We start from the raw sequence: 25,368 nt of genomic DNA on the forward strand, positions 1-25,368 counted from the left end.
GAGGTGACGCTTAGACAGCAACGCCATCTATGGAGTGGATAGGTGGGCGTTTGTGTCTAAGCCTGTAAGTGAGGTGCCCTAGGGTGTCCCTAGTACTGATGACGTGTCTGATTACAGAGTCGACCTGGGACTGCTGGATTGGACGATGGGCAGTCTACCCAAGGCAGCCATAGTATCTCCACGTGTTTGCTGCAGAAGCTGTGAGTCACCCCCCCCCCCCCCCCCGGATTTGTGGTTGGATTTGGATTGAAGGCCTCCACGACGGTGCACCCAGTGGGACTGTGATTTGGCTGGCCTGTGGCCTGGGTAGATTCGCCTAGGGAATCGAAGGATTCATCATGAGGCCACAAGAAGAGAACCAGGGCTACTCGTCTTGAGCACCGTAGAGCATCCTGCGTCTTCAGAGGAAGACCAGTTAATGTACATAAGTGTAGTTATAGCCCCAGCGAGTGTTTATATATTTATTTATTGGTGGTTGTGAATATATATTTAATTTAGTGCGTTTGTATCCCTTCCCCTTTAATTTACTTGCGATACGGAACACACCCCTTGAAAGCCACTACTAAATTGGGGCCGGATACCCAAACTCTAATAACATCAGAGAAGAACCCCAGTTGCGACCCAATAGGGCCGTAACAATAATAAATGAACAAAACTAAACGCTCGTGACTATTTAGGTCAAAGATATTTAATCAAATCACATTTTTAGTGCTGCATGAGCATCATTTGCGTGTGCACGTGCACAGGCGCATTTGTGTGCTGTGTTTTGCCGTTATTTTGTCATAAAATACTACAGTTTCTAAATATCACTTTGAAATTGTGAATCATTTGCTAAATATCTTTAACAACTCCTATAGGTAAACTAACTTTCTGTTTAGTTTTAAGTATTACCCAATTATACATGTAAATAAATATCCAAATTATGTTTACATCAGCCCATCCTCCTGTTTTGATAGTACTGTTGTTGTTGATAATAGGGGCGATGACGATCGAGGACTCGGATGCGCCCCAGCTGCACGATACCAGAAAAGTGCGGAGAGGGATGGTAACCCTAAAGTCTCTACTGTTGACAGACGTGTCCAATAAAGTGAAAGGTATAGAGAAGGTTGCCATAATGGACGTCCTCATCTTCTGCAGCCGCTCTATCAAGGAGAATGGGAACCGTGAGGCAAGGAATATGCAGCCTACAGACAGCACTGTAGTCTGACGTGCACTGTGAAACCGTGGGCAATGGAGAAATAGATGTTCCACAGTATCCTCCTGGTTCGAACATCACTGACAGTAGGGGGAATCCACCAACTTAAAGACGATGGAGATGCGCACCCAGAGAGGTTTACCTTATCCGAAGGCGAGTAAGGGTCATGTCAAGAAGATGCGTCTGTTGACGGGCCTGAGGACGGGGAGAGGCACTCTATCGGAGGCAACCCAGAGAAACCATAAGGAGAGTCAACATCTCCTCCACCCAAGCCGTGAGGCAGGCTGCTTGAAGATGTTACAGAGTCTTTTTTAGATCCAGAAGTACCTGTGTAACTTCATGGTGAGCATACACCAATCCCCTACTTCATCTACCTTCTCATTGCCATGAAACCCGGCATAAGATGGAAACCAGTGCAGAGACTGACCAACCCGGGAAACCTGAGTAAGACAGCAATTTCCCACGGATCTGTGCCACCGTATGATGGTGGACCGGCGCACGCTGAAATGATATCAGACACAGGGCTGGAAGACAGTCCACGTAGAAGACAACCAATGAGGGCCCGGAAACGTGATGGAGGCGTCTTAATACGAGCAAAATTGCGAAGTTCCCCAGCCAGGCACGAATGATCAGGAGAAAACTTCCATGTCTGATACAAGGAAAAAGGAGCGTAGAAAGCAGCCGCCGAGGTTGTCGGCAACTGATTAACATGGGACCCATCTGTGTAAACCTTCAGGTATCCTTGGTATAAAGCACGCAGGTCAGGGAATATCGAAGGGTCTAGACCCTCTAAATCCTTCTTCCGGCAAGGAGGCATGAAAACGTTCACCGAAACACTGATAACCAAACCAGGGACGGGTTCTGGGACTGGAACGGAAAACTCTGAATAAGCGTCAAAGGCTCAGACTACGAAAGACAGATGACGGCGCCTGAAACGTCCCGCCGGCACATCCCACAAGTGTTCATCGGACTGCAAGCGAGTAAGCAAAAGTGCAGCTGGGAGACGCACTATCCGTTGGAGTCGTCGACAAAGGACTAGAAGGCGTCCAAATCGCAGTGGCCAAACTCCCGACTTTGCATGGAGAGGCATAGGCAAGAAGGGCATAACCCCAAGCGCAGAGCGAAGGGCACCATTTTGGAAAGAATAAAGCTGCGCTAAGACCGATGGAGCCGCCGAACCATAACCTTTAATCTCATACATGATCCTACTACATAGGAAGGCCTTATAGAGAACTAAGAGAGAGGGACACCTGCGAAACCCCCCATGCCATCCCGGAAAGCCGCTTCATGATGGTGATGTGGTGCAGATAGGAGCCCGCCCCCCCTCCCCCAAGGAAGCTACGTGACGCTTTTACGATAGCCGAGGGCCATCAACAACCACTCCTAGCCACCTGTGATCCGTGGCGACCGGGAGACGACGACCCCCGATAGTCACCACCAGTTGAGCCTGTAAGCAGGTCCAGGTCCAGGTCCACCTGCAAGTCTTCTTCAGACTGATTGAGAGCCTCTTCCCCATCACATTTGCAGAGAGCGCATACTCCGCCTGCCGCAGGAAACTGCGCCTCCAGAAGAATGGCACCATCTCCACAAGCCTATAAGTCATCTGCCTAACCTAAAACCTGTGCACTACAGAAAACTGGAAGATCAGAGAGAATGATGGACAATGGGAGTGGGGTGAGTATCGCTCCGTGGGGAACACTATGGGTGACCGGGCAGGACGAAGGGACGACACCACCCATCGCCACTCCAAAAGACGACACTCTAGATAGTTTTGAAATCATCTTATTGCGGAACCTGAGAGTCCTAGTCGAGCCAAGCCCTGAAGGACAGCAGTGTGTGATGCAGAGTCAGACACACTCTGGATGTCAAAGAAAGCTGCAAGAAGCAGCCTCCTCCGGCGATTATTGCCCATTATTCAATGTTCCATGCTGAGAAGACAGTCCATGGTGCTCCTTCCCGCTCGAAACCCACTGTTTTAATAATACTAATAGTAACGATGTGGACCATCATACATATATTGACGTAATGGACAATTATAAAGTAGAATTTGGTACTATTGAATTTGGACAAATCGGGAAAGGTTTTGTATATATTTTGCTAATAAAACCTAACCACCCTAGGCCTAATACACGCTATTTAAGGCCTAACAAGGCCTTTAAGGCCTCCCCCTGTTTCAACCAAGTAACAAAGTGCTATATTAGTCCTAAGAATATTTAAGTTTGGTTTTAGCTTGATTTTTTCCAGGCCCAATAAAGGTATTAGTACCAAATTCTCTCTAATTGTCCTTTACGTCAATATATGTACGACAGTCCATATAATTACGAGAGGTACTATCTAAACAGGAGGATGGGCAGGTTTACATTGTGCCCAAAACTGTGTATTAGTGACTTTTATAATGTACAGTGTTTACCAACGAGTTCTCAACTGTATCATGTATAAAATTTATGTGTTTTTCTATCAATATAAATTATTTTTATGATTATTATTATTAAGCTGACGGGAGAAATGTGGTGAGTGGAATAGTTTTCTGTCACATACGTGAATGACAGAGAATAGGATATTACAAACTTCATCATCAAATCTGTAGATGATATTAATATCTATGTTAAAGTAACAGCCAGCCTCCCCACCACAACTGTTGGGCGGCTGGCTGTTACTGATGCTACTGGGGTCAGTGTGGACCTGAACACGGTGGGTACCGCAGCTCCTCCCCACCACAGTTGTTCACTCTGGTAAGCTCACCATTACTGTTCGTATTTTATACAGTAACATGTCATCTCTGAATGTGCAGAGGTCGTTGTTATCATGTCGATATTTTTGCATATGAGCTTGAGGTTGTATAGGCATCCCTTAAATTGTTGCAACCTTCTACAACTCTGTTCGCAAAGCAGAACTTTTGCATACCTTTTCGACACTGTTGCTTTCTAAGCTTTAGTCTGTGGCCTCTTATTCCAGAAGTCTCAAGTTTTAATAATCCCACTTTGGTAAATTTTTCGATTCCTGTGAGGGGTTTTATGTTGTGATTATATCTCTTTACCTTCTCATTCCTGGCTTGTGCCTGTTTTGCGCCTCAAGCTCATAGCTCTTGTGGGCTTTTGGTCTGGAAGCCGTTTGGTGGCTTGTCTTTTTACCCTTTATATTTTGTGTATGTATCTTTTTAGATATGGCTACCATACAACTACTGCGAACTCCGATGTCAGTTTCACAAATCTCGTCAATTTTTGCAAAGTATCCCCTTTCATCCATGTATTTAAAAGTTATTTTGAAATTATGCAAGTTTAGCATAGGCTTCTCTCACAATGTTTAAAATAAGAAAAAATCCAGGCATCCTTCATTATGGTTTTTAATTGTGTTTATACTGAAACAGGTGAAGTAAGAGAGGCGTCATGGCGTATGGAAGGAGGTCTGGCAGGGCGGTCATGATGGCCTACCCTCGAGGGGCCATAGTCATCCTGGTGTCCTACCTGCTCGAGCGCCTCGTCTACTACGGGCTCTTCGGCGGTGCTGTGTTCTACATGCAGCGGATGTTGGGCTTCACCTCCTCCTCGGCCACGACGGTCACGGCCATCATGGAAGGCCTCGTCTATCTCGCGCCCATTGCCGGCGCCATCCTGGCCGATGTCTATCTGGGCAAGGTGGGTCGGGTGTGTGTGTATACTCCCCGTGTTGTGCTTGCGTGGATTGAGCTTTGGCTCTTTGGTCCGTCTCTCAACCGTCAATCAACTGGTGTAAAGATTGCTGAGCCTGTTGGGCTCTTATATCTACATTTGAAACTGTGTGTGTTGTCATCCTCCACCACACTGCTGCCTAGTGCATTCCATTTTCTAACTACCCGGACACTGAAAAAATTCTTTCTAGTGTTTGTGACTCAATTAGTTAATAAGTTTCCACCTGTGTCCCCCTGCGCGCCCCCTAATGATTCTCCTCATTCACTTTGCATCATCTGCAAACATTGATATGAAGGCGTCTCTTGTATGGGACATTATCAAATGTTTTCTGATAATCAAGGAATATACAGTATACCCAACCTTCTCTCTCTTATTTCATTTCTGTCTCCTTACTGCAGAACTGCAGCAAATTTGTCAAGCAGGATTTAGCTTTACAAAATCCGTGCTGGTGTTTTGAGACAAAATTTATCTGTTTTAAATGTTCGATTAACCTGCTTCCGATCAGTCTCTCTAGTAAGTGGCTGGGGATACTCGTCAGTGATAAGGTGCTATAGTATAACGGTTTCTGCCTTTATAGTATAGAATGCAGAGTCGTACCACATTAGGTATCTTCCAGCAATCAGGATGTTTTCCTGTTTTTGACAAAGAATTAATATTATAGCAAGGGGGGGTGTTGCACAATTGCTTCAGTTGCCTCTTTTTAGAGTCAATGGGAATATTTCGTCTGGTCTTACAGCTTTCGTCACGTTCAGAAACTGTAATTGCGTCCTTACTTCATCTGGTCGTCATTATAATTTCAGTGAGGCTTTCCTGTGGAAGTCCCCATTCGGTTTGGACTCTTAACTGTAGTGGCAAAATCAGGTTCCAGCTTGAATACTTCTTAAAAACTGATGTTAAGTTTCTCATCATTCGTAGCATTACTTCCTTATGTTTTACAAGTCTGATAACCTGGTTGTTCGCAGTCATCTTCCTCTTGATGTTGCTACACAACAATTTTGGCTGGGACTTAGCACTGAATTCATAGTCATTCTTATACTGTTTCTCTGCCTCTCTCTGGTTTCTGTGTAATCATTTCTGGACTCTGTGTATACATTGTGATTTCCTTCTGCTCTGTGTTCTCTATATTTTTTCCACGTTCTTTTGCTTATTTTCTCAACTTCCAGCCCAACCATTTGTGGTGGACGGTAGAGCGACGGACTCGCTTCATGCAGGTCGGCGTCAATCCCCGACCGTCTAAGTGGTTGGGCACAATTCCCTCCCCCGTCGAAAGGGAACAGGGTGTTGGATGTCTGTGTGGCATTGAGCTGGGGGTTTCACTTTGGTGGAGTGGAAATTGTTTGGCTTGGGGGCTGGTGAAGGGAAGATGGCAGACAAGAGTGACTGAGTTCCAAGGAGAAATGTAGGAAGCGGTATAGGTGGTATTTGATGCTAAATGGGTGGCAATTGGTGGTTGGTGGGTTGCAATTGATGGGAGAGGGAAATTGGTGCTACTGCGATGGAAGGAGGAACCTCAACACTTTCCTCTCCCAATGTGGTCTGTCTCAGCTCATTATCACTCCCAGTGAATTAACTTAATTAACCCCCTGTCAACTAGTGGGGCTAGGTTTCCTAAGTCTCATTGTTTCATTTTCTGACTTAATTTTTAACTTGCTCTTAACTAGTCATTTACTGAAATTTTTTAATTGAGTGCATAAATAGTTCTTCAGGTCTTATTAATTATACAGTCATAACTGAACTATTTATAATTAATAATCATTAGCTTAAATTTGCCTATGTTTATTATTCAACTTTTCTTTGATTCCATTTATTACCTAGGTTGCCTAGCCTCGCCATGCTCCCTTACTCCATTGTACCCCTGGCTTTGCCTGTATCTCAAATTGCAAATTGTTACTTACAGTGTACCTGAGAGTACTTGTAAGCTATCTACCTCATTTTTCATTTTTGCTCAATTTGTTTTTGTATTGCTTAGTCTTGTTTATATTTTTGTTTTGTATTTCTATATCTTGTGTTTTGTATAGTCCATGTTTATATGTTTTTTCGTTAATCTCATTTATTACCTAGGTTGCCTAGCCTAGCCATACTCCCTTACTCCATTGTACCCCTGTAAGCCCCTTTTGAGTTTGCTTTGTTCTGTATTGTGTACATCTTTTTCCCTATTTTATAGCTTATTTCTACCTTGTTATTTGCCTTTCTTCCCTTGTTTTTCCTGCAATCAGCTTTTTTTATGCAGACAAGTATAGACCCTGAACTTAACCTCTTATCCACTATCTATGACAATTATCACTTTAATGATCTAAATTGCAGATATTTTGCAGCACATGATGTAAACAATGTATTAACTCATAATCACAATATCTCTGTAATCAATTTGAACGTTAGATCCCTAGGTAAACACTTCGATGATGTTAGTGCCTTGATTGAAGCTATTGACAACAAATTCTCTTTTATTATACTTACTGAAACATGGTTGAAAGAGGATACTACTCAGCTCTTTAACATGCCTAACTACTCAGCAATTCACAACTGTCGTTAAATTCAGAGAGGTGGTGGCACTGCTCTTTACTACCACCAAGAACTAACATGCTTAAAAGAAATTAGAACCAGAGACTGCTATGGGGAGTATATCTTCGCCAGCTTCAGAGTCAAGGGTGCCGAGTCTGTCCTGACTGTGGGTGCAGTTTATAGAATTCCTAACACTGATGTGTCCGAATTCAACTCAAACCTTAGAAATCTAATACTTGATAACAGACTGAACAAAAACCACCTAATTATCGCAGGGGACTTTAATATTGACCTATGCGAGCCTGAACACCCCACTGCTGTTAGCTTCCTCAACTGTATGAATTCCTGCTTCCTCATACCCTTAATCACTAGACCTACTAGAATCACTGATAGTACTGCCACGGCTACATAGTTAGGTAACATAGTGGACATCAACCTTGCAGTACAATCTTTTCTTCAAAAAACTCTTAGCCTTTATAATACCCACTGTCCTATGCTTACAAAACAAGTCACAACCAAAAGGCTTAACAATCCCTGGCTTACAAAGGGAATACTTAAATCTATTAATAAAAAACATGACCTTGAGAAGAAGTATAGGTTAGGAATTGTCTCCAAAGAATTCTCAAAGAATTACTCATTATTGCTGTCTAAGATAATTAGACGAGCCAAAACTAAATACTATGAAGATAAATTTACCCAAATAAAGAGCAACATTAAACAAACTTGGAGAACAATTTCTCAAATATTGGGATCAAAGAAGTCTTTAAATAACAAACCGACTCTCCTGTCTAATAACGATGGTCAGCTTTCAGCCTCTGATTCTGCTACTGAGTTCAATAGGTTCTTCTCTTCCATTGGTTCATCCCTTGCAAATGATATTCCATCTTCCAGTACAGACATTAATGACTATCTTTCAGGTAACTATCCACAGTCTCTGTACCTAAAGCCTATTAATTCCACTGACGTCAATGAGATAATCCTTTCCCTTAAAACCAAGTCTGGTGCCCTTGAGGAGATACCAACTTTAATTTACAAAAAAGCCTCCAGATCTTTAGCCCCTGCCATTGCTTTGCTCTTCAACAAGTCACTTGAACTCCAAACCTTCCCAGATATTCTAAAAAAAAGCGAGAGTAACGCCTGTCCACAAATGTGGTAATCTCACAGATGTTAACAACTACAGACCTATATCTATCCTGCCAAACTTGTCAAAAATTTTTGAAAAACTAATCTATAAGCAGCTTTACTCATATCTAGCCAAACTCAATATACTTAGCCCTTGCCAATATGGCTTCAGACCCAAAAAAAGCACTAACGATGCACTTATTAGTATGCTTAACTCGATTCATACAGCTCTTGATAAAAATGAGTTCTCTGTTGGGTTGTTTGTGGACCTGCGTAAAGCTTTTGACACTGTCAACCACCAAAACCTTCTTCTTAAATTACATCATTGTGGAGTCAGAGGACACTCCCTACAATACCTCAAATCCTACCTTACTGACAGGCTCCAATATGTTTCTGTGAATAATACAATTTCTCCCACCCTACCCATCAACATTGGTGTTCCCCAGGGCAGCATACTTGGCTCTCTCCTCTTTCTCATCTACATTAATGACCTTCCAAATGCCTCCCAACACCTCAAACCAATTCTATTTGCTGACGACACAACCTTCATTTACTCCAGTCCTGATCCCCTTGCTCTAAATGCCACAGTAAATACTGAGCTAAATAAAGTCCATCTGTGGCTAACTGCCAACAAACTCACCCTTAACATTGACAAAACCTTTTATATTCTGTTTGGCAATAAATCCTCTAATCAAATAAATCTCAAAATAAACAATACCCAAATTTGTAACAAATTAGATGGCAAATTCCTTGGCATTCTCATTGACCACAAGCTTAATTTCCAGGGACACATTCTAAACATATCAAAAAAAGTTTCAAAAACTGTGGGCATTCTTTCTAAGATCAGATATTATGTACCACGCCCTGCCCTGGTGACTCTCTATTACTCCCTTATCTATCCATATCTCAACTATGGTATTTGTGCTTGGGGCTCTACTACCCAAAATCACTTACGTCCTCTAATTACTCAACACAAAGCTGCTATTAGGACAATATCCAATTCTGGCCCCAGACACCACTCGGTACCCCTACTTAAATCTCTGAATATGTTAGACATTAAGTCACTGCACATTCTCTCATGTGTATTATACATATATAAAACGCTAAACTATAATGCCAATCCTGATCTCAAAAGCTTCATAGAAGGTTGTATCAGAACCCATGAGCATCACACCAGAAATAAATACAGTTTTGATATTCCTAGAGTACGACTTAATCAAACTAGAAATGCTCTACAAATCAAGGGGCCCAGAATGTGGAATGACCTTCCCAACCATGTTAAAGACTGTACCTCTCTCAACCAGTTTAAGTTAAAAGCGAAGCTATACCTAATAAATTCCCTGTAACCTACCTTACCCTTCTATTGTCAACCAATGTCTGTTTTTTCTTTAAAGAGCGCTGTTTGTCGACATAATTGTATTTGTGCTGCTTTTTCATCTATGTTTTCATTTCTTGTTTTCATTCTACTCATTATGCTCAATTAGTATTAAGCTTGTCATTTAAGTTTATCATGCCCGAAACGCTTTGCGTAATAGTGGCTTTAGGCATTGTATGTACTAGCTATACCTATAAGTTAAACAATCCTTGTAAATATTTATTGTATGTATGTACCTTACCTAAATAAAATTGTATTGTATTGTATTGTGTAAGATGTACATGAGCAGGAAAGTCAGGACCCGGGTTACCATGATATGGGGAACCAGGATCTGAGCATACCAATAAACATTGCCAGCCATGGTTGTGAGAGCACCAAAAGATTGCCGTAAAGAGCAGTCGGGGTAACTGTCAATAAACAACAGCCGGGATTATCAAGGTATACATCAGGTAGGGGTAAGGAATGACGGCATCAGGGAGCGCGCTCAGAATTATAAGGAGAAAGGCAGGCAAGACAAACAAGTGTACGTGTTTGGTCTTTAATCAAGGTAGAATTAAGGTAGCAAATTGCATCTTATATATCAATACGAACCTGTTTTCGTGGTCGGCGTGTATACTGACGAAGTTGGCCAGGCGTAGCCAAGGGGAAGGTCATGTATAATGAGGATTGTGTGTATAGCCTCGTATGTTTACCCCAGACCTATCTGGGGGTAGGTCTGACGTAGGATTGATGGCGCTGGAACCAATCGTATTGGTGTATGCCTTTCCATTGGAGACTTTCGCTGCCGCGGAGAGGGGGACCTGCTGCATGGGTGACAGCTTCTCCCCTGTATCAACCTACTCTGCCTTTGCGCTCTGGAGAGGCCACTCCAGACCGACAACCAGAGCGCAACGCCATTGTCTCTTGAGACTGATAGATGCCTACTACTACTACCTTTCCTTGCGATGATTCCGGGAGTTAAGGTCCCCGCGGTCCGGTCTCTGACCAGGTCTCCTGGTCAGAGACCCCAGGTGAAGATCGTGTTTTTTTTTTTTTTTTTTTTTTTTTTTTTTTTTTTTTTTTTTTAGATATATACAAGAGTTGTTACATTCTTGTACAGCCACTAGTACGCGTAGCGTTTCGGGCACGTCCTTAATCCTATGGTCCCTGGAATACGATCCCCTGCCGCGAAGAATCGTTTTTTCATCCAAGTAGACATTTTACTGTTGCGTTAAACAGAGGCTACAGTTAAGGAATTGCGCCCAGTAAATCCTCCCCGGCCAGGATACGAACCCATGACATAGCGCTCGCGGAACGCCAGGCGAGTGTCTTACCACTACACCACGGAGACTGCAAAGCATTGTGGATCCTTACCATATTGTGTATTGTGGATCCTTACCATAATATACTTTGCGTGAAGATCGTGATTCATTGTATTCAGTATATATACTAATGATCTTCGCCTGTTTGCATGTAGTGAGGATTGTGTATAATGAGAATTGTGAATTTGTGTAACGGTTTTATTGTTACGTAAAGTATGGTGACAAATAAACACAGACACTAAGATACTATATATATATTTGGTCGAATATACAGAAGTACACCGGTGATACTTTGGTGTGAGTTGAGCGCACTGAGCGTCGGTACAGTATCTCGCAAGTGTCTGCTCTAGACCACACTTGAAAGTAGACTAGCCAATGTTCGCTACACCGCTGCTTATATGCTCGGGCAACACCTCACCGTGTTGCCCAGGCAACGCCTCACCTCATTCATCTCCAAAGGTTGACAGGAATGTTGACCAGACCACACACTAGAAATTGAAGGGACGACGACGTTTCGGTCCGTCCTGGACCATTCTCAAGTCGATTGTGTACGACTTGAGAATGTCGTATTGACATTCAGGAATATTAACAATGCATTGACAGGAATATTAACAATGCATTTGAGCGAGTATATTATTGGGATAATCTACTCGCTACAGAACTCCCCCTCCCAGGGGATGAAAGGAAAAATACTTGATCAAGGAACTTAGCTGGTCGGCGAATTGTACGCCCTGCTCGCGTTACATAACCATCAAAGTTAACTTCCTCCTCTTCGCTGTCATCTAACTGGGGTCGTAGGGTGGGAGGTCGCACAGGATCAGGTTGTGGTGCGGCTGGTAACTGGGGTTGTAGGGTGAGAGGTCGTACAGGATCGTCCGTTGTCGTAGGTGGCGGTGCTGCTGGTAACTGTGGTCGAAAAGTGAACTGCGTAGTCGGCGGATGTGTCTCTGGAGGGATGTCTGGGGCAGCGTCACAGGGTGCTGGTTGAAGGCGATCGATGGAGATGTTTACCCGCTGTCCTCGGCGTTCAATGGTGAAGAACTTCGGTGTTCGAGAAACCACTTTAAATGGTCCTTCGTAAGGTGACTGTAGAGGGCGTCGAACAGCGTCGACTCTTACAAACACGTGTTCAGTTGTGTGGAGCTCATGAGGCACATATGTAGCACGAGTTGTCGGTTGGCGTGGTGGTGTAGGCCGAATGTTTGTCATGGCCGCCCGTAATTTCTGGACAAAAGTGGGGTCTGGGGGTGTGATAAGTGGCGTTGGGGTTAAGAATTCGCCCGGAAGCCGCAGGCTAGATCCGTATACTAAGTCTGCTGCCGAGAATCCACGGCCCTCCTTCGTGGCCGAACGGATGCCAAGCAAGACTAATGGAAGGTTGTCGATGCAATCATCAGGGCGTGCTTGAGCTCTTAGGGCAGCTTTTAGTTGTCTATGAAAGCGTTCTACCATTCCGTTCGACTCAGGGTGGTATGCTGTGGTTCGGTTATGTGTGGTGCCGAGGAATTCCATAAGTTCCTTCCATAGATATGATTCGAACTGTCGTCCTTGGTCGGTGATGATGACAGAGGGGCTGCCAAAACGGGCGACCCATCCAGAGAGGAAAGCCTGGACCACTGACTCAGCTGAGATGTTGATTAATGGGATTGCTTCCGGCCATCTGGAGAATCGATCGATGCAGGTGAGTAGATAAGAATATCCTCTTGCCGACGGTAATGGTCCAACGATGTCTACATGCACCACCTCGAAACGGTCAGAAGGTAACGGAAACTGTTGAAGAGGGCTCTTTGTGTGACGATGTGTTTTCGCTCGCTGGCACTGGAGACATGAGCGAGTCCATCGTCGAACATCGGCATTGATTCCTGGCCATACAACACGCTCCGTTAGTAGTTTCTGGGAAGCACGTACTCCTGGGTGTGCTAGGGAGTGAAATACTGAGAACGTTTTCCAGCGAAACTGGGCAGGAATGTAGGGCCTAAGTGCTCCCGTCCGTGAGGTGTCACAGATTATCCTTCCGCCACCTTCCATGGGAATCTCGATGAACCAGAGAACTGTGTCAGATGTTCGTAATCGCTGCAGATCAGGGTCTTCCCGTTGGGCCTTACTGATTACACAATAGTCCACCTGAGCTGGGTTTGTCACGACGTGGTTTATGGTGGGTCGAGACAGTGCATCGGCTATGACATTATTAGTTCCTTTGACATGACGGATATCCGAGGTAAATTGGGAAATAAATCCCAGGTGGTTGGCTACTCGAGGAGAGTGAGCATCACCCTTGGCCGCCAGCGCATAAGTGAGAGGTTTGTGGTCTGTGAGGATGTGGAAGTTCCACCCCTCGAGAAAGTGCCGGAAATGTTGTATGGCTGAGTAGATGGCGAGCAGTTCCCTATCAAAAGTGCTGTACTTCTCTTCAGTGGGTGACAGGCGCGCTGAAAAGAATGCAATTGGGCGCCATTCTCCTTCAACGAGCTGTTGTAGTACAGCACCAATTGCTGTGTTTGAAGCGTCGGTAGATAGATTGGTGGGAGCGTCAGACACTGGGTGTGCGAGCAAGGTGAATTCCGCCAGCTTGTGTTTTATGTCGGTGAATGCTGTCTCTGCCTGGGGAGTCCACTCCAACGGAAGACGGGACGTGAGTTTCCGACCTCGTAAGAGGTCGTATAAGTGTCGCAAGATGTCCGAACAATGTGGGATGAATCGATGATAAAAATTCACTACACCAAGAAATTCTTGCAACTTCTTTGGAGTAGATGGGCACGGGAATTCCTTGATTGCCTCGATTTTCTTCTCTAGTGGTTGGACCCCTGCTGCTGACACACGGTGTCCCAAGAAATCCAGCTCTGGAACATGGAAAATACACTTCTCGGAGTTGAGCTGCAAGCCGAAGTTGCGCAGACGGGTGAGAAGGAGTCGGAGGTGTAGCAGATGTTCTGTTGGTGATCTACTGGCCACCAGCAGATCGTCAATGTAGGCGTAGCAAAAAGGAAGGTCCTTAACTAATTGGTCGATGAAGCGTTGGAATGTCTGGGCTGCATTCCGTAGACCAAACGGCATCCGGACGAATTCAAACAGTCCAAAAGGTGTTGTGATCGCTGTTTTCGGAATGTCTGCCGGTTCCACAGGGATCTGGTAAAATGCCCGCACAAGGTCAATTTTCGAAAAAACGGTTGCGTTGCTCAATCCCTGTGAGAAATCCTGGATGTGTGGTATTGGGTAGCGATCCGGCAGAGTGCGAACGTTGAGAGCCCTGTAGTCTCCGCAAGGGCGCCATTCCCCTGGGGCTGTTTTCGGGACCATATGGAGAGGTGAAGCCCATGGACTCTTCGAAGGACGGATTATTCCCGCCTCCTGTAGTTTATTGAATTCAGCACGTGCTACCGCCAGTCGTTCCGGTGCCAGGCGGCGTGGTCTGGCGAAGGTAGGTGCTCCCGTTGTAGTAATGTGATGCGTAATCGTATGTTGCACCTCTGGTCGAGGGCTGGCGGGTTGGGTCACATCTTTGAATTCATCCAGGAGTGCTTGAAGTTCCGTAGATGCGACTGGGGTGACGATGTTAACTTGTGTAGAGGTACTAGGAGAGGCTCGAAGTACTACACCTGCGGGATCCACCATAAGTCGATGGTGTTGCAGGAAATCCCATCCAAGAATGGGTTGTTCCACATCCGCTATGAGGAAAGTCCACGTAAAGCGACCCAGAGAGGCGAACTCGAGAACCAGGGCGCGGGTCCCATATGTACGGACGGACGTACCATTGGCGGCTCGTAAGTCCAAACCAGGAGTACGGGTTGGTTTGACTAGTGGGGGAGGCAACACACTAGCTGCTGCACCTGTGTCAACGAGGAAACGGCGTTTGGTTATGACGTCAGATATGTAGAGCAGTGTAGTGTTTGAAATGGCGGGGTCACTGGCCGTTAACAGTCCCCGCCGAAGTAGTTTCCCGACCAGGAACAAGGAGCCCTACAGTTGCGGGCTTGGTGTCCGAACTTCTGGTGGTAAGAACAAAGCTTTCCCCGACGTTCTCGCTGTTGCCTAGAGACTGATACTGGATTCGCATGGTACGTTTTCCCTGGGTGGGCGAAACGCCGGTTCTGGAGGACGTCGAGTTGTTGGGTGTCTGTAGTCTGCTGTGTATCACTGAGGTGGGACAATATAGTGTTATTAGACGTCGTATGAAGCCGGTCTGCCAGTGTAGCCAGCTGGGCTAATGGGGTGTCGTCAGCCATACTGAATAGGGCCGGTTGAATGTGTTTTGGACAGAGTTGTATCCACAGTGATCTCACAATCTCGCTGGGGGCTGGGCCAGTTGCAGTATGCATCACATACTGAATATGCCGCAGAAGCTGAGCCGGTGTTTTGTCTGCTAATCTTTTGTCAGTGAGGAGTTGGTCCCTTTGTTGAATGCGGCGTTTCATTGGTGCCTGTAGAAGAGCGGCCTTCAATGCAGTGTACGTCCTGGTGTCCGGTGATGACAGCGGAGGCAGTGTGCATAGCCTCCGAGGTAAGTGTTGGCAGGGTACAGGCATATCGGGCTTTCTCAGTCGAAATTTCGTGAAGGTCGAAAATAGCCTCCATCTGCATGAACCAAAATTCTGGCTCATCTGCGTTGTATGCTGGAAACCTGGTAGATAAATCCATGGCGAAGATCTAGTTTGTGACTAGGTGTTCTTTTTCACTCACTGGGTCACCAATGTAACGGTTCTATTGTTACGTAAAGTATGGTGACAAATAAACACAGACACTAAGATACTATATATATATTTGGTCGAATATACAGAAGTACACCGGTGATACTTTGGTGTGAGTTGAGCGCACTGAGCGTCGGTACAGTATCTCGCAAGTGTCTGCTCTAGACCACACTTGAAAGTAGACTAGCCAATGTTCGCTACACCGCTGCTTATATGCTCGGGCAACACCTCACCGTGTTGCCCAGGCAACGCCTCACCTCATTCATCTCCAAAGGTTGACAGGAATGTTGACCAGACCACACACTAGAAATTGAAGGGACGACGACGTTTCGGTCCGTCCTGGACCATTCTCAAGTCGATTGTGTACGACTTGAGAATGTCGTATTGACATTCAGGAATATTAACAATGCATTGACAGGAATATTAACAATGCATTTGAGCGAGTATATTATTGGGATAATCTACTCGCTACAGAACTCCCCCTCCCAGGGGATGAAAGGAAAAATACTTGATCAAGGAACTTAGCTGGTCGGCGAATTGTACGCCCTGCTCGCGTTACATAACCATCAAAGTTAACTTCCTCCTCTTCGCTGTCATCTAACTGGGGTCGTAGGGTGGGAGGTCGCACAGGATCAGGTTGTGGTGCGGCTGGTAACTGGGGTTGTAGGGTGAGAGGTCGTACAGGATCGTCCGTTGTCGTAGGTGGCGGTGCTGCTGGTAACTGTGGTCGAAAAGTGAACTGCGTAGTCGGCGGATGTGTCTCTGGAGGGATGTCTGGGGCAGCGTCACAGGGTGCTGGTTGAAGGCGATCGATGGAGATGTTTACCCGCTGTCCTCGGCGTTCAATGGTGAAGAACTTCGGTGTTCGAGAAACCACTTTAAATGGTCCTTCGTAAGGTGACTGTAGAGGGCGTCGAACAGCGTCGACTCTTACAAACACGTGTTCAGTTGTGTGGAGCTCATGAGGCACATATGTAGCACGAGTTGTCGGTTGGCGTGGTGGTGTAGGCCGAATGTTTGTCATGGCCGCCCGTAATTTCTGGACAAAAGTGGGGTCTGGGGGTGTGATAAGTGGCGTTGGGGTTAAGAATTCGCCCGGAAGCCGCAGGCTAGATCCGTATACTAAGTCTGCTGCCGAGAATCCACGGCCCTCCTTCGTGGCCGAACGGATGCCAAGCAAGACTAATGGAAGGTTGTCGATGCAATCATCAGGGCGTGCTTGAGCTCTTAGGGCAGCTTTTAGTTGTCTATGAAAGCGTTCTACCATTCCGTTCGACTCAGGGTGGTATGCTGTGGTTCGGTTATGTGTGGTGCCGAGGAATTCCATAAGTTCCTTCCATAGATATGATTCGAACTGTCGTCCTTGGTCGGTGATGATGACAGAGGGGCTGCCAAAACGGGCGACCCATCCAGAGAGGAAAGCCTGGACCACTGACTCAGCTGAGATGTTGATTAATGGGATTGCTTCCGGCCATCTGGAGAATCGATCGATGCAGGTGAGTAGATAAGAATATCCTCTTGCCGACGGTAATGGTCCAACGATGTCTACATGCACCACCTCGAAACGGTCAGAAGGTAACGGAAACTGTTGAAGAGGGCTCTTTGTGTGACGATGTGTTTTCGCTCGCTGGCACTGGAGACATGAGCGAGTCCATCGTCGAACATCGGCATTGATTCCTGGCCATACAACACGCTCCGTTAGTAGTTTCTGGGAAGCACGTACTCCTGGGTGTGCTAGGGAGTGAAATACTGAGAACGTTTTCCAGCGAAACTGGGCAGGAATGTAGGGCCTAAGTGCTCCCGTCCGTGAGGTGTCACAGATTATCCTTCCGCCACCTTCCATGGGAATCTCGATGAACCAGAGAACTGTGTCAGATGTTCGTAATCGCTGCAGATCAGGGTCTTCCCGTTGGGCCTTACTGATTACACAATAGTCCACCTGAGCTGGGTTTGTCACGACGTGGTTTATGGTGGGTCGAGACAGTGCATCGGCTATGACATTATTAGTTCCTTTGACATGACGGATATCCGAGGTAAATTGGGAAATAAATCCCAGGTGGTTGGCTACTCGAGGAGAGTGAGCATCACCCTTGGCCGCCAGCGCATAAGTGAGAGGTTTGTGGTCTGTGAGGATGTGGAAGTTCCACCCCTCGAGAAAGTGCCGGAAATGTTGTATGGCTGAGTAGATGGCGAGCAGTTCCCTATCAAAAGTGCTGTACTTCTCTTCAGTGGGTGACAGGCGCGCTGAAAAGAATGCAATTGGGCGCCATTCTCCTTCAACGAGCTGTTGTAGTACAGCACCAATTGCTGTGTTTGAAGCGTCGGTAGATAGATTGGTGGGAGCGTCAGACACTGGGTGTGCGAGCAAGGTGAATTCCGCCAGCTTGTGTTTTATGTCGGTGAATGCTGTCTCTGCCTGGGGAGTCCACTCCAACGGAAGACGGGACGTGAGTTTCCGACCTCGTAAGAGGTCGTATAAGTGTCGCAAGATGTCCGAACAATGTGGGATGAATCGATGATAAAAATTCACTACACCAAGAAATTCTTGCAACTTCTTTGGAGTAGATGGGCGCGGGAATTCCTTGATTGCCTCGATTTTCTTCTCTAGTGGTTGGACCCCTGCTGCTGACACACGGTGTCCCAAGAAATCCAGCTCTGGAACATGGAAAATACACTTCTCGGAGTTGAGCTGCAAGCCGAAGTTGCGCAGACGGGTGAGAAGGAGTCGGAGGTGTAGCAGATGTTCTGTTGGTGATCTACTGGCCACCAGCAGATCGTCAATGTAGGCGTAGCAAAAAGGAAGGTCCTTAACTAATTGGTCGATGAAGCGTTGGAATGTCTGGGCTGCATTCCGTAGACCAAACGGCATCCGGACGAATTCAAACAGTCCAAAAGGTGTTGTGATCGCTGTTTTCGGAATGTCTGCCGGTTCCACAGGGATCTGGTAAAATGCCCGCACAAGGTCAATTTTCGAAAAAACGGTTGCGTTGCTCAATCCCTGTGAGAAATCCTGGATGTGTGGTATTGGGTAGCGATCCGGCAGAGTGCGAACGTTGAGAGCCCTGTAGTCTCCGCAAGGGCGCCATTCCCCTGGGGCTGTTTTCGGGACCATATGGAGAGGTGAAGCCCATGGACTCTTCGAAGGACGGATTATTCCCGCCTCCTGTAGTTTATTGAATTCAGCACGTGCTACCGCCAGTCGTTCCGGTGCCAGGCGGCGTGGTCTGGCGAAGGTAGGTGCTCCCGTTGTAGTAATGTGATGCGTAATCGTATGTTGCACCTCTGGTCGAGGGCTGGCGGGTTGGGTCACATCTTTGAATTCATCCAGGAGTGCTTGAAGTTCCGTAGATGCGACTGGGGTGACGATGTTAACTTGTGTAGAGGTACTAGGAGAGGCTCGAAGTACTACACCTGCGGGATCCACCATAAGTCGATGGTGTTGCAGGAAATCCCATCCAAGAATGGGTTGTTCCACATCCGCTATGAGGAAAGTCCACGTAAAGCGACCCAGAGAGGCGAACTCGAGAACCAGGGCGCGGGTCCCATATGTACGGACGGACGTACCATTGGCGGCTCGTAAGTCCAAACCAGGAGTACGGGTTGGTTTGACTAGTGGGGGAGGCAACACACTAGCTGCTGCACCTGTGTCAACGAGGAAACGGCGTTTGGTTATGACGTCAGATATGTAGAGCAGTGTAGTGTTTGAAATGGCGGGGTCACTGGCCGTTAACAGTCCCCGCCGAAGTAGTTTCCCGACCAGGAACAAGGAGCCCTACAGTTGCGGGCTTGGTGTCCGAACTTCTGGTGGTAAGAACAAAGCTTTCCCCGACGTTCTCGCTGTTGCCTAGAGACTGATACTGGATTCGCATGGTACGTTTTCCCTGGGTGGGCGAAACGCCGGTTCTGGAGGACGTCGAGTTGTTGGGTGTCTGTAGTCTGCTGTGTATCACTGAGGTGGGACAATATAGTGTTATTAGACGTCGTATGAAGCCGGTCTGCCAGTGTAGCCAGCTGGGCTAATGGGGTGTCGTCAGCCATACTGAATAGGGCCGGTTGAATGTGTTTTGGACAGAGTTGTATCCACAGTGATCTCACAATCTCGCTGGGGGCTGGGCCAGTTGCAGTATGCATCACATACTGAATATGCCGCAGAAGCTGAGCCGGTGTTTTGTCTGCTAATCTTTTGTCAGTGAGGAGTTGGTCCCTTTGTTGAATGCGGCGTTTCATTGGTGCCTGTAGAAGAGCGGCCTTCAATGCAGTGTACGTCCTGGTGTCCGGTGATGACAGCGGAGGCAGTGTGCATAGCCTCCGAGGTAAGTGTTGGCAGGGTACAGGCATATCGGGCTTTCTCAGTCGAAATTTCGTGAAGGTCGAAAATAGCCTCCATCTGCATGAACCAAAATTCTGGCTCATCTGCGTTGTATGCTGGAAACCTGGTAGATAAATCCATGGCGAAGATCTAGTTTGTGACTAGGTGTTCTTTTTCACTCACTGGGTCACCAATGTAACGGTTCTATTGTTACGTAAAGTATGGTGACAAATAAACACAGACACTAAGATACTATATATATATTTGGTCGAATATACAGAAGTACACCGGTGATACTTTGGTGTGAGTTGAGCGCACTGAGCGTCGGTACAGTATCTCGCAAGTGTCTGCTCTAGACCACACTTGAAAGTAGACTAGCCAATGTTCGCTACACCGCTGCTTATATGCTCGGGCAACACCTCACCGTGTTGCCCAGGCAACGCCTCACCTCATTCATCTCCAAAGGTTGACAGGAATATTAACAATGCATTTGGAGCGAGTATATTATTGGGATAATCTACTCGCTACAGATGTATAGTGATGGTCGTGAGCTGTGAGGGTCACAGCTCGGGAGAACTATGTGGGTGTAGTGAAGATTGTCACTGCAGACAAGCATAACTAGGACCTGCCACTAGTGAAGATTACCTTGAGGTGCTTCCGGGGCTTAGCGTCCCCGCGACCCGGTCGTCGACCAGGCCTACTACGCACAGGTAGGTACGCACAGTGAAAACATTCACCCAGGTGTGTATGCGTGTTGATTGTATGTATTATGTGTAATGAACATCAAACATTAGTTTTTTTATTATTATTATTTATTTGTACAAGAGTTCTTACATTATTTATTGAACAGCCACTATCACGCGTAGCGTTTCGGACAAGTCCATAATCCTGTGTTCCCCGGAATACGACCCGCCAAATCGTTTAACAACCAGGTTCCCATTTTATTGGTGGGTAAAGAGAGGCTACAGTTAATAAGGATTGACGCCAAGTAAATCTTCCCCGGACAAGATACGAATCCAGGACAAAGCGCTCGCGGAACGCGTCTTATCCGGTCTTGAGATAAAAGCAAAAGTTAACTTCTGTTGCACTAAGTTGACTTAGTGAAGGTCCTTGTCATGTTCACAGAAAATGGTACCATCCGTTTTCTATGTGCGGCGGCTGGGACGCCAGAGAGAGATTGAAGGTAAACAAGAGAGCGTACAGGACGCCAGCCAAGCTTGGTAGCTACTAGTCATGTAATCATATTAAGTATTAAAGTCAGTAACCAAGTCATGACTTTACATCAACCCTACAACCAAGACTTCCTCAGTAACACACAAACACCACATTGGCGACGAGGATGAACTGTGAACGCAGGTATTTGTTCAGTTTCAAACACAAGGGAGAAGCATGCTGCCTGGAGGAGGAAGAGAAGCTGTGAGCGCCATACCCGATGCTGTATGTTAACCGATGCTGTGTGCTAACCGATGCTGTGTGCTAAACGATGCTGTGTGCTAACCGATGCTGTGTGCTACCCAAGCTGTGTTGAAGAAACTGTGTACTGAGGAATCTGCCGACGTTGTGTACGAAACGACGCTTTGATGTGTACAAAACCTGATGTTTTGGTTATGAAACGACGCTTCGTGCTACAAAATTCATCACACTGAACTGACTGCTGTACCAACTGCTGCACCAACTGCTGCACCAACTGCTGTACCAACTGCTGCTGTACCAACTGCTGTGCCAACTGCTGTGCTGCTGCTGTGAGTAGGAACAACACATGTACACAAGGGCTAGGTAAGAAGTCAGTTGCTGCAATATTGTGCTCTGCTGTGAACTTTTGCATTAAAATGCTTGTGTGCTTTGCAAAATTAAAGTAATTACAGTGAATTCTTGACTAACATATACAGTGCAGTAAGTGTTTAATATTCTGAGGAACATTTAAGTGATAAGTTACATTTATTCAGTAAAAATGGCAAATATACCTCAGTTTCCTGCATTTGATCCTGACTGTGACCAGACAAACCTGTCACAGAGGTGGGTCAAATGGCTTAAAAAGTTTGAAAATTTGTTGATAGTTTCTGACATCAAAAGTGCTGAAAGAAAGCGTGCCTTTCTACTTCATTATGCAGGTGATAGAGTTTGTGACATCTTTGACACACTGAAAGACACTGGTGGTGCCAAAGATTATGACACTGCCAAAGCCAAACTAACAGAGCATTTCAAACCAAGGCAAAATACTGCTATGGAAATTATGCATTTCAGGAGAGCAAAACAACTCTCTAATGAAACTGTGGATCAATACCACACACGTCTGCAGGGTTTAGCAGCCCATTGTGAGTTTGCTGATGTTGACAAAGAAATCAAACAGCAAATAATTGAATCATGCACATCTACACGTCTTCGTCGAAGAGCTCTAGAACTTGTTGATGATGACAGTTCTCTTACCAAGATACTGGATATGGCTCGTCGAATGGAAGATGCTGCACGTGATGCTCGTGTCATGGAGTGCAGTGCCAATAACGGTTCTGCCACTGTTACTAACAGTGATGAGGTACGTAAGGTTCAGGGAGGACACCGTGATCAAAGAAGATATCATGGCAAACCTAACAGTAAATTTAGCCGAGAACCACGTCACAACTGGGGTCAAGGAACAAGGCTCAAGCAGTCACAACGACCCACATCAGAGGGTGTCAACAATAAATGTTACAATTGTGGAGGAGACTACCCACACCAAGATAATGTTTGTCCTGCTCAAGGTAAGAAGTGCTATGAGTGTGGAAAACTAGGTCATTTTGGTGCTATGTGTCGTTCCGCACTAAAGAAACCACAGTCAATGAATAAAAGCACTGTACGAGGATCAGGTCATAGGGGTCGAGGTGGTAAACACAATATTGCACCTCATATCCAGAATGTTAATAATATACAAGACAACATTTCATTACAACCAGTCTCAGATGACAGTGAATGTGATTATACTTATGGAGTACAAGCAATCACAGAATGGAATGATCTTCCAAACAACCCAGAGACATGTGTATACATTGCTGGTATTTGTCTCAAAGTTCTCATTGACACTGGATCAAACATTGACACCATTGCTGAGTGCCACTATGAAAAATTTAAAAAACAGTTCCCAAAGCTTGAGAACTATAATGGCAAAGCCACTGCCTATGCTTCAAAGGTAGCCTTGCCAGTGATTGGAACTTTCACTGCAGAGATTAAGTCAAAGAATGCAATGCTCATTACTACATTCCATGTTGTTAGGAATGCAAAGGAGTCTTTACTCAGTTACAAGACTTCAACCAAATTGGGGCTACTTCAGCTTTCTAATGCTGTAGCAGTGGAATCTGCAAACAATGTTGATGCTATTGTTGCTGAATTTTCTGATCGATTTAAATCCATAGGTTGTTATACTGATAGCAAAGTACATCTGCATATCAACTCAGATGTAATTCCAGTTGCCCAACCACATCGCCGACAACCATTCCATACTCGCAAGAAAGTCGATGCCGAACTGGATAGGCTGATAGAACTAGATATCATTGAACCAGTAACAGGCCCAACACCATGGGTAAGCCCAATTGTCACTCCACCAAAGCCGAAGAATCCAGATGAGATACGCATTTGTGTGGACATGCGTGTTCCCAACAAGGCAATAATGCGTGAACGCCATCCTACACCGACTGTAGATGATATGATCTACCGCTTGAATGGTGCAACTGTATTCAGCAAGTTAGATTTAAACAAGGGCTATCATCAGCTTGAACTTGATGAGGAGAGTCGATTCATCACAACGTTTACGACACATCGAGGTCTGTATAGGTACAAGCGCCTGAGTTTTGGTATCAACAGTGCTGCCGAGGTATTCCAGCACATCATCAGCCAGGTATTGCAAGACATACCTAATGCTGACAACATGTCTGATGACATCATTGTTTATGGCCGTACCCAAGCTGAACACGACAAAGCTCTTCGTGCAACATTGCAACGCTTACGAGAAAAGAATCTGACGTTAAGCCGAGCAAAGTGTGAGTTCAATCAACATAAAATTGAATTCTTTGGACATGTACTTAGTGACAAAGGTCTGTCTCCAGATCCTAAGAAAGTTGCAGATATCAAGAATGCTGCACCTCCTTCAACGTCCACTGAAGTACATAGTTTTCTGGGAATGGCAAACTACTGTTCTCGCTTCATTCCAGATTTTGCTACCATTACGAAGCCTCTACGTGAGCTCCTGAAGAAAAATGCATCATGGTACTGGAGCGATATCGAGCAAAATGCATTTGATGCTGTGAAAGATGCACTAGTAGAGAATGCGACTGCTGCATACTTTGATCCATCAATGGACACTGAGTTAACGGTGGATGCTAGTCCTGTTGGTTTAGGTGCTGTTTTAGCCCAACACAAACCTGGTCAACCAGATTCCCGAGTAGTAATTGCCTACGCCAGCCGTTCTCTCACAGATGTTGAGCAACGATACAGTCAGACAGAGAAGGAAGCTCTTGCTCTTGTATGGGGCTGTGAACACTTTAATGTGTATCTGCTTGGTGCACCCTTCACCACGATAGTCACTGACCACAAACCGTTGGAGACCATCTTCAATAATCCAAAGTCCAAACCACCAGCTCGCATTGAGAGATGGGCTCTTCGTCTGCAACCATACAACTTTACGGTGAAATACAAGCCGGGTGCAGGCAATCCCGCTGATTACATCAGTCGACATCCTGCCAACAGTTTCACCATCACCAAGCATCAGCAAGTTGCCGAGGAATATGTACACTCTGTAACCTGTGATGCAGTCCCTAAGGCTCTTACTCTTGATGAAATCCGTACTGCAACCCTAGAGGACCCAACTCTGCAAGCAACAGTGGATGCATTGACTAAGAAAAAGTTTCCACGCATCCCACCCTCAGGAGTTGACCAAGATGCATTCAAAGCACTTGAACGCATCCAGACAGAATTAAGTGTTACGCAACAACGCGACACTGTGCTGCGAGGTACTCGTATCGTGATTCCAGCTGTTCTCCAGCAACGTGCTCTGAAGCTTGCACATCAAGGACACCAAGGTCTTGTTAGGACGAAACAGCTGCTACGAGAAAAGGTGTGGTTTCCTGGCATTGATCGTCAAGCAAAGGATATGCATGATGCCTGTGTCCCTTGCCAAGCTGCAGTGGATACTTCAAGACCAACACCTCTACAACCTTCACCACTACCTGCTGCACCATGGAC

At 45.9% G+C, this 25,368-nt stretch overlaps 1 protein-coding gene across 2 annotated transcripts in view; it reads left to right on the forward strand.

The window, feature by feature from the left end:
* Positions 1 to 1,002: 1,002 nt before the first annotated feature.
* Positions 1,003 to 25,368, forward strand: part of LOC138365210 (peptide transporter family 1-like) — a 32,533-nt gene continuing 8,167 nt past the window's right edge. The window contains exons 1-2 of one of the 2 annotated variants that reach the window (XM_069325445.1): positions 1,003 to 3,927; positions 4,563 to 4,830. In XM_069325445.1, the coding sequence (XP_069181546.1) occupies positions 4,582 to 4,830 (249 nt within the window). In that variant the 5' untranslated portion in view covers positions 1,003 to 3,927; positions 4,563 to 4,581. Of the gene's footprint in view, positions 4,831 to 25,368 lie in introns of both variants that reach the window. The other variant, XM_069325446.1, reaches the window with a different exon arrangement.

The sequence above is a fragment of the Procambarus clarkii genome, chromosome 16 (assembly GCF_040958095.1).
Source record: "Procambarus clarkii isolate CNS0578487 chromosome 16, FALCON_Pclarkii_2.0, whole genome shotgun sequence".
NCBI classification, from domain to species: domain Eukaryota; kingdom Metazoa; phylum Arthropoda; class Malacostraca; order Decapoda; family Cambaridae; genus Procambarus; species Procambarus clarkii.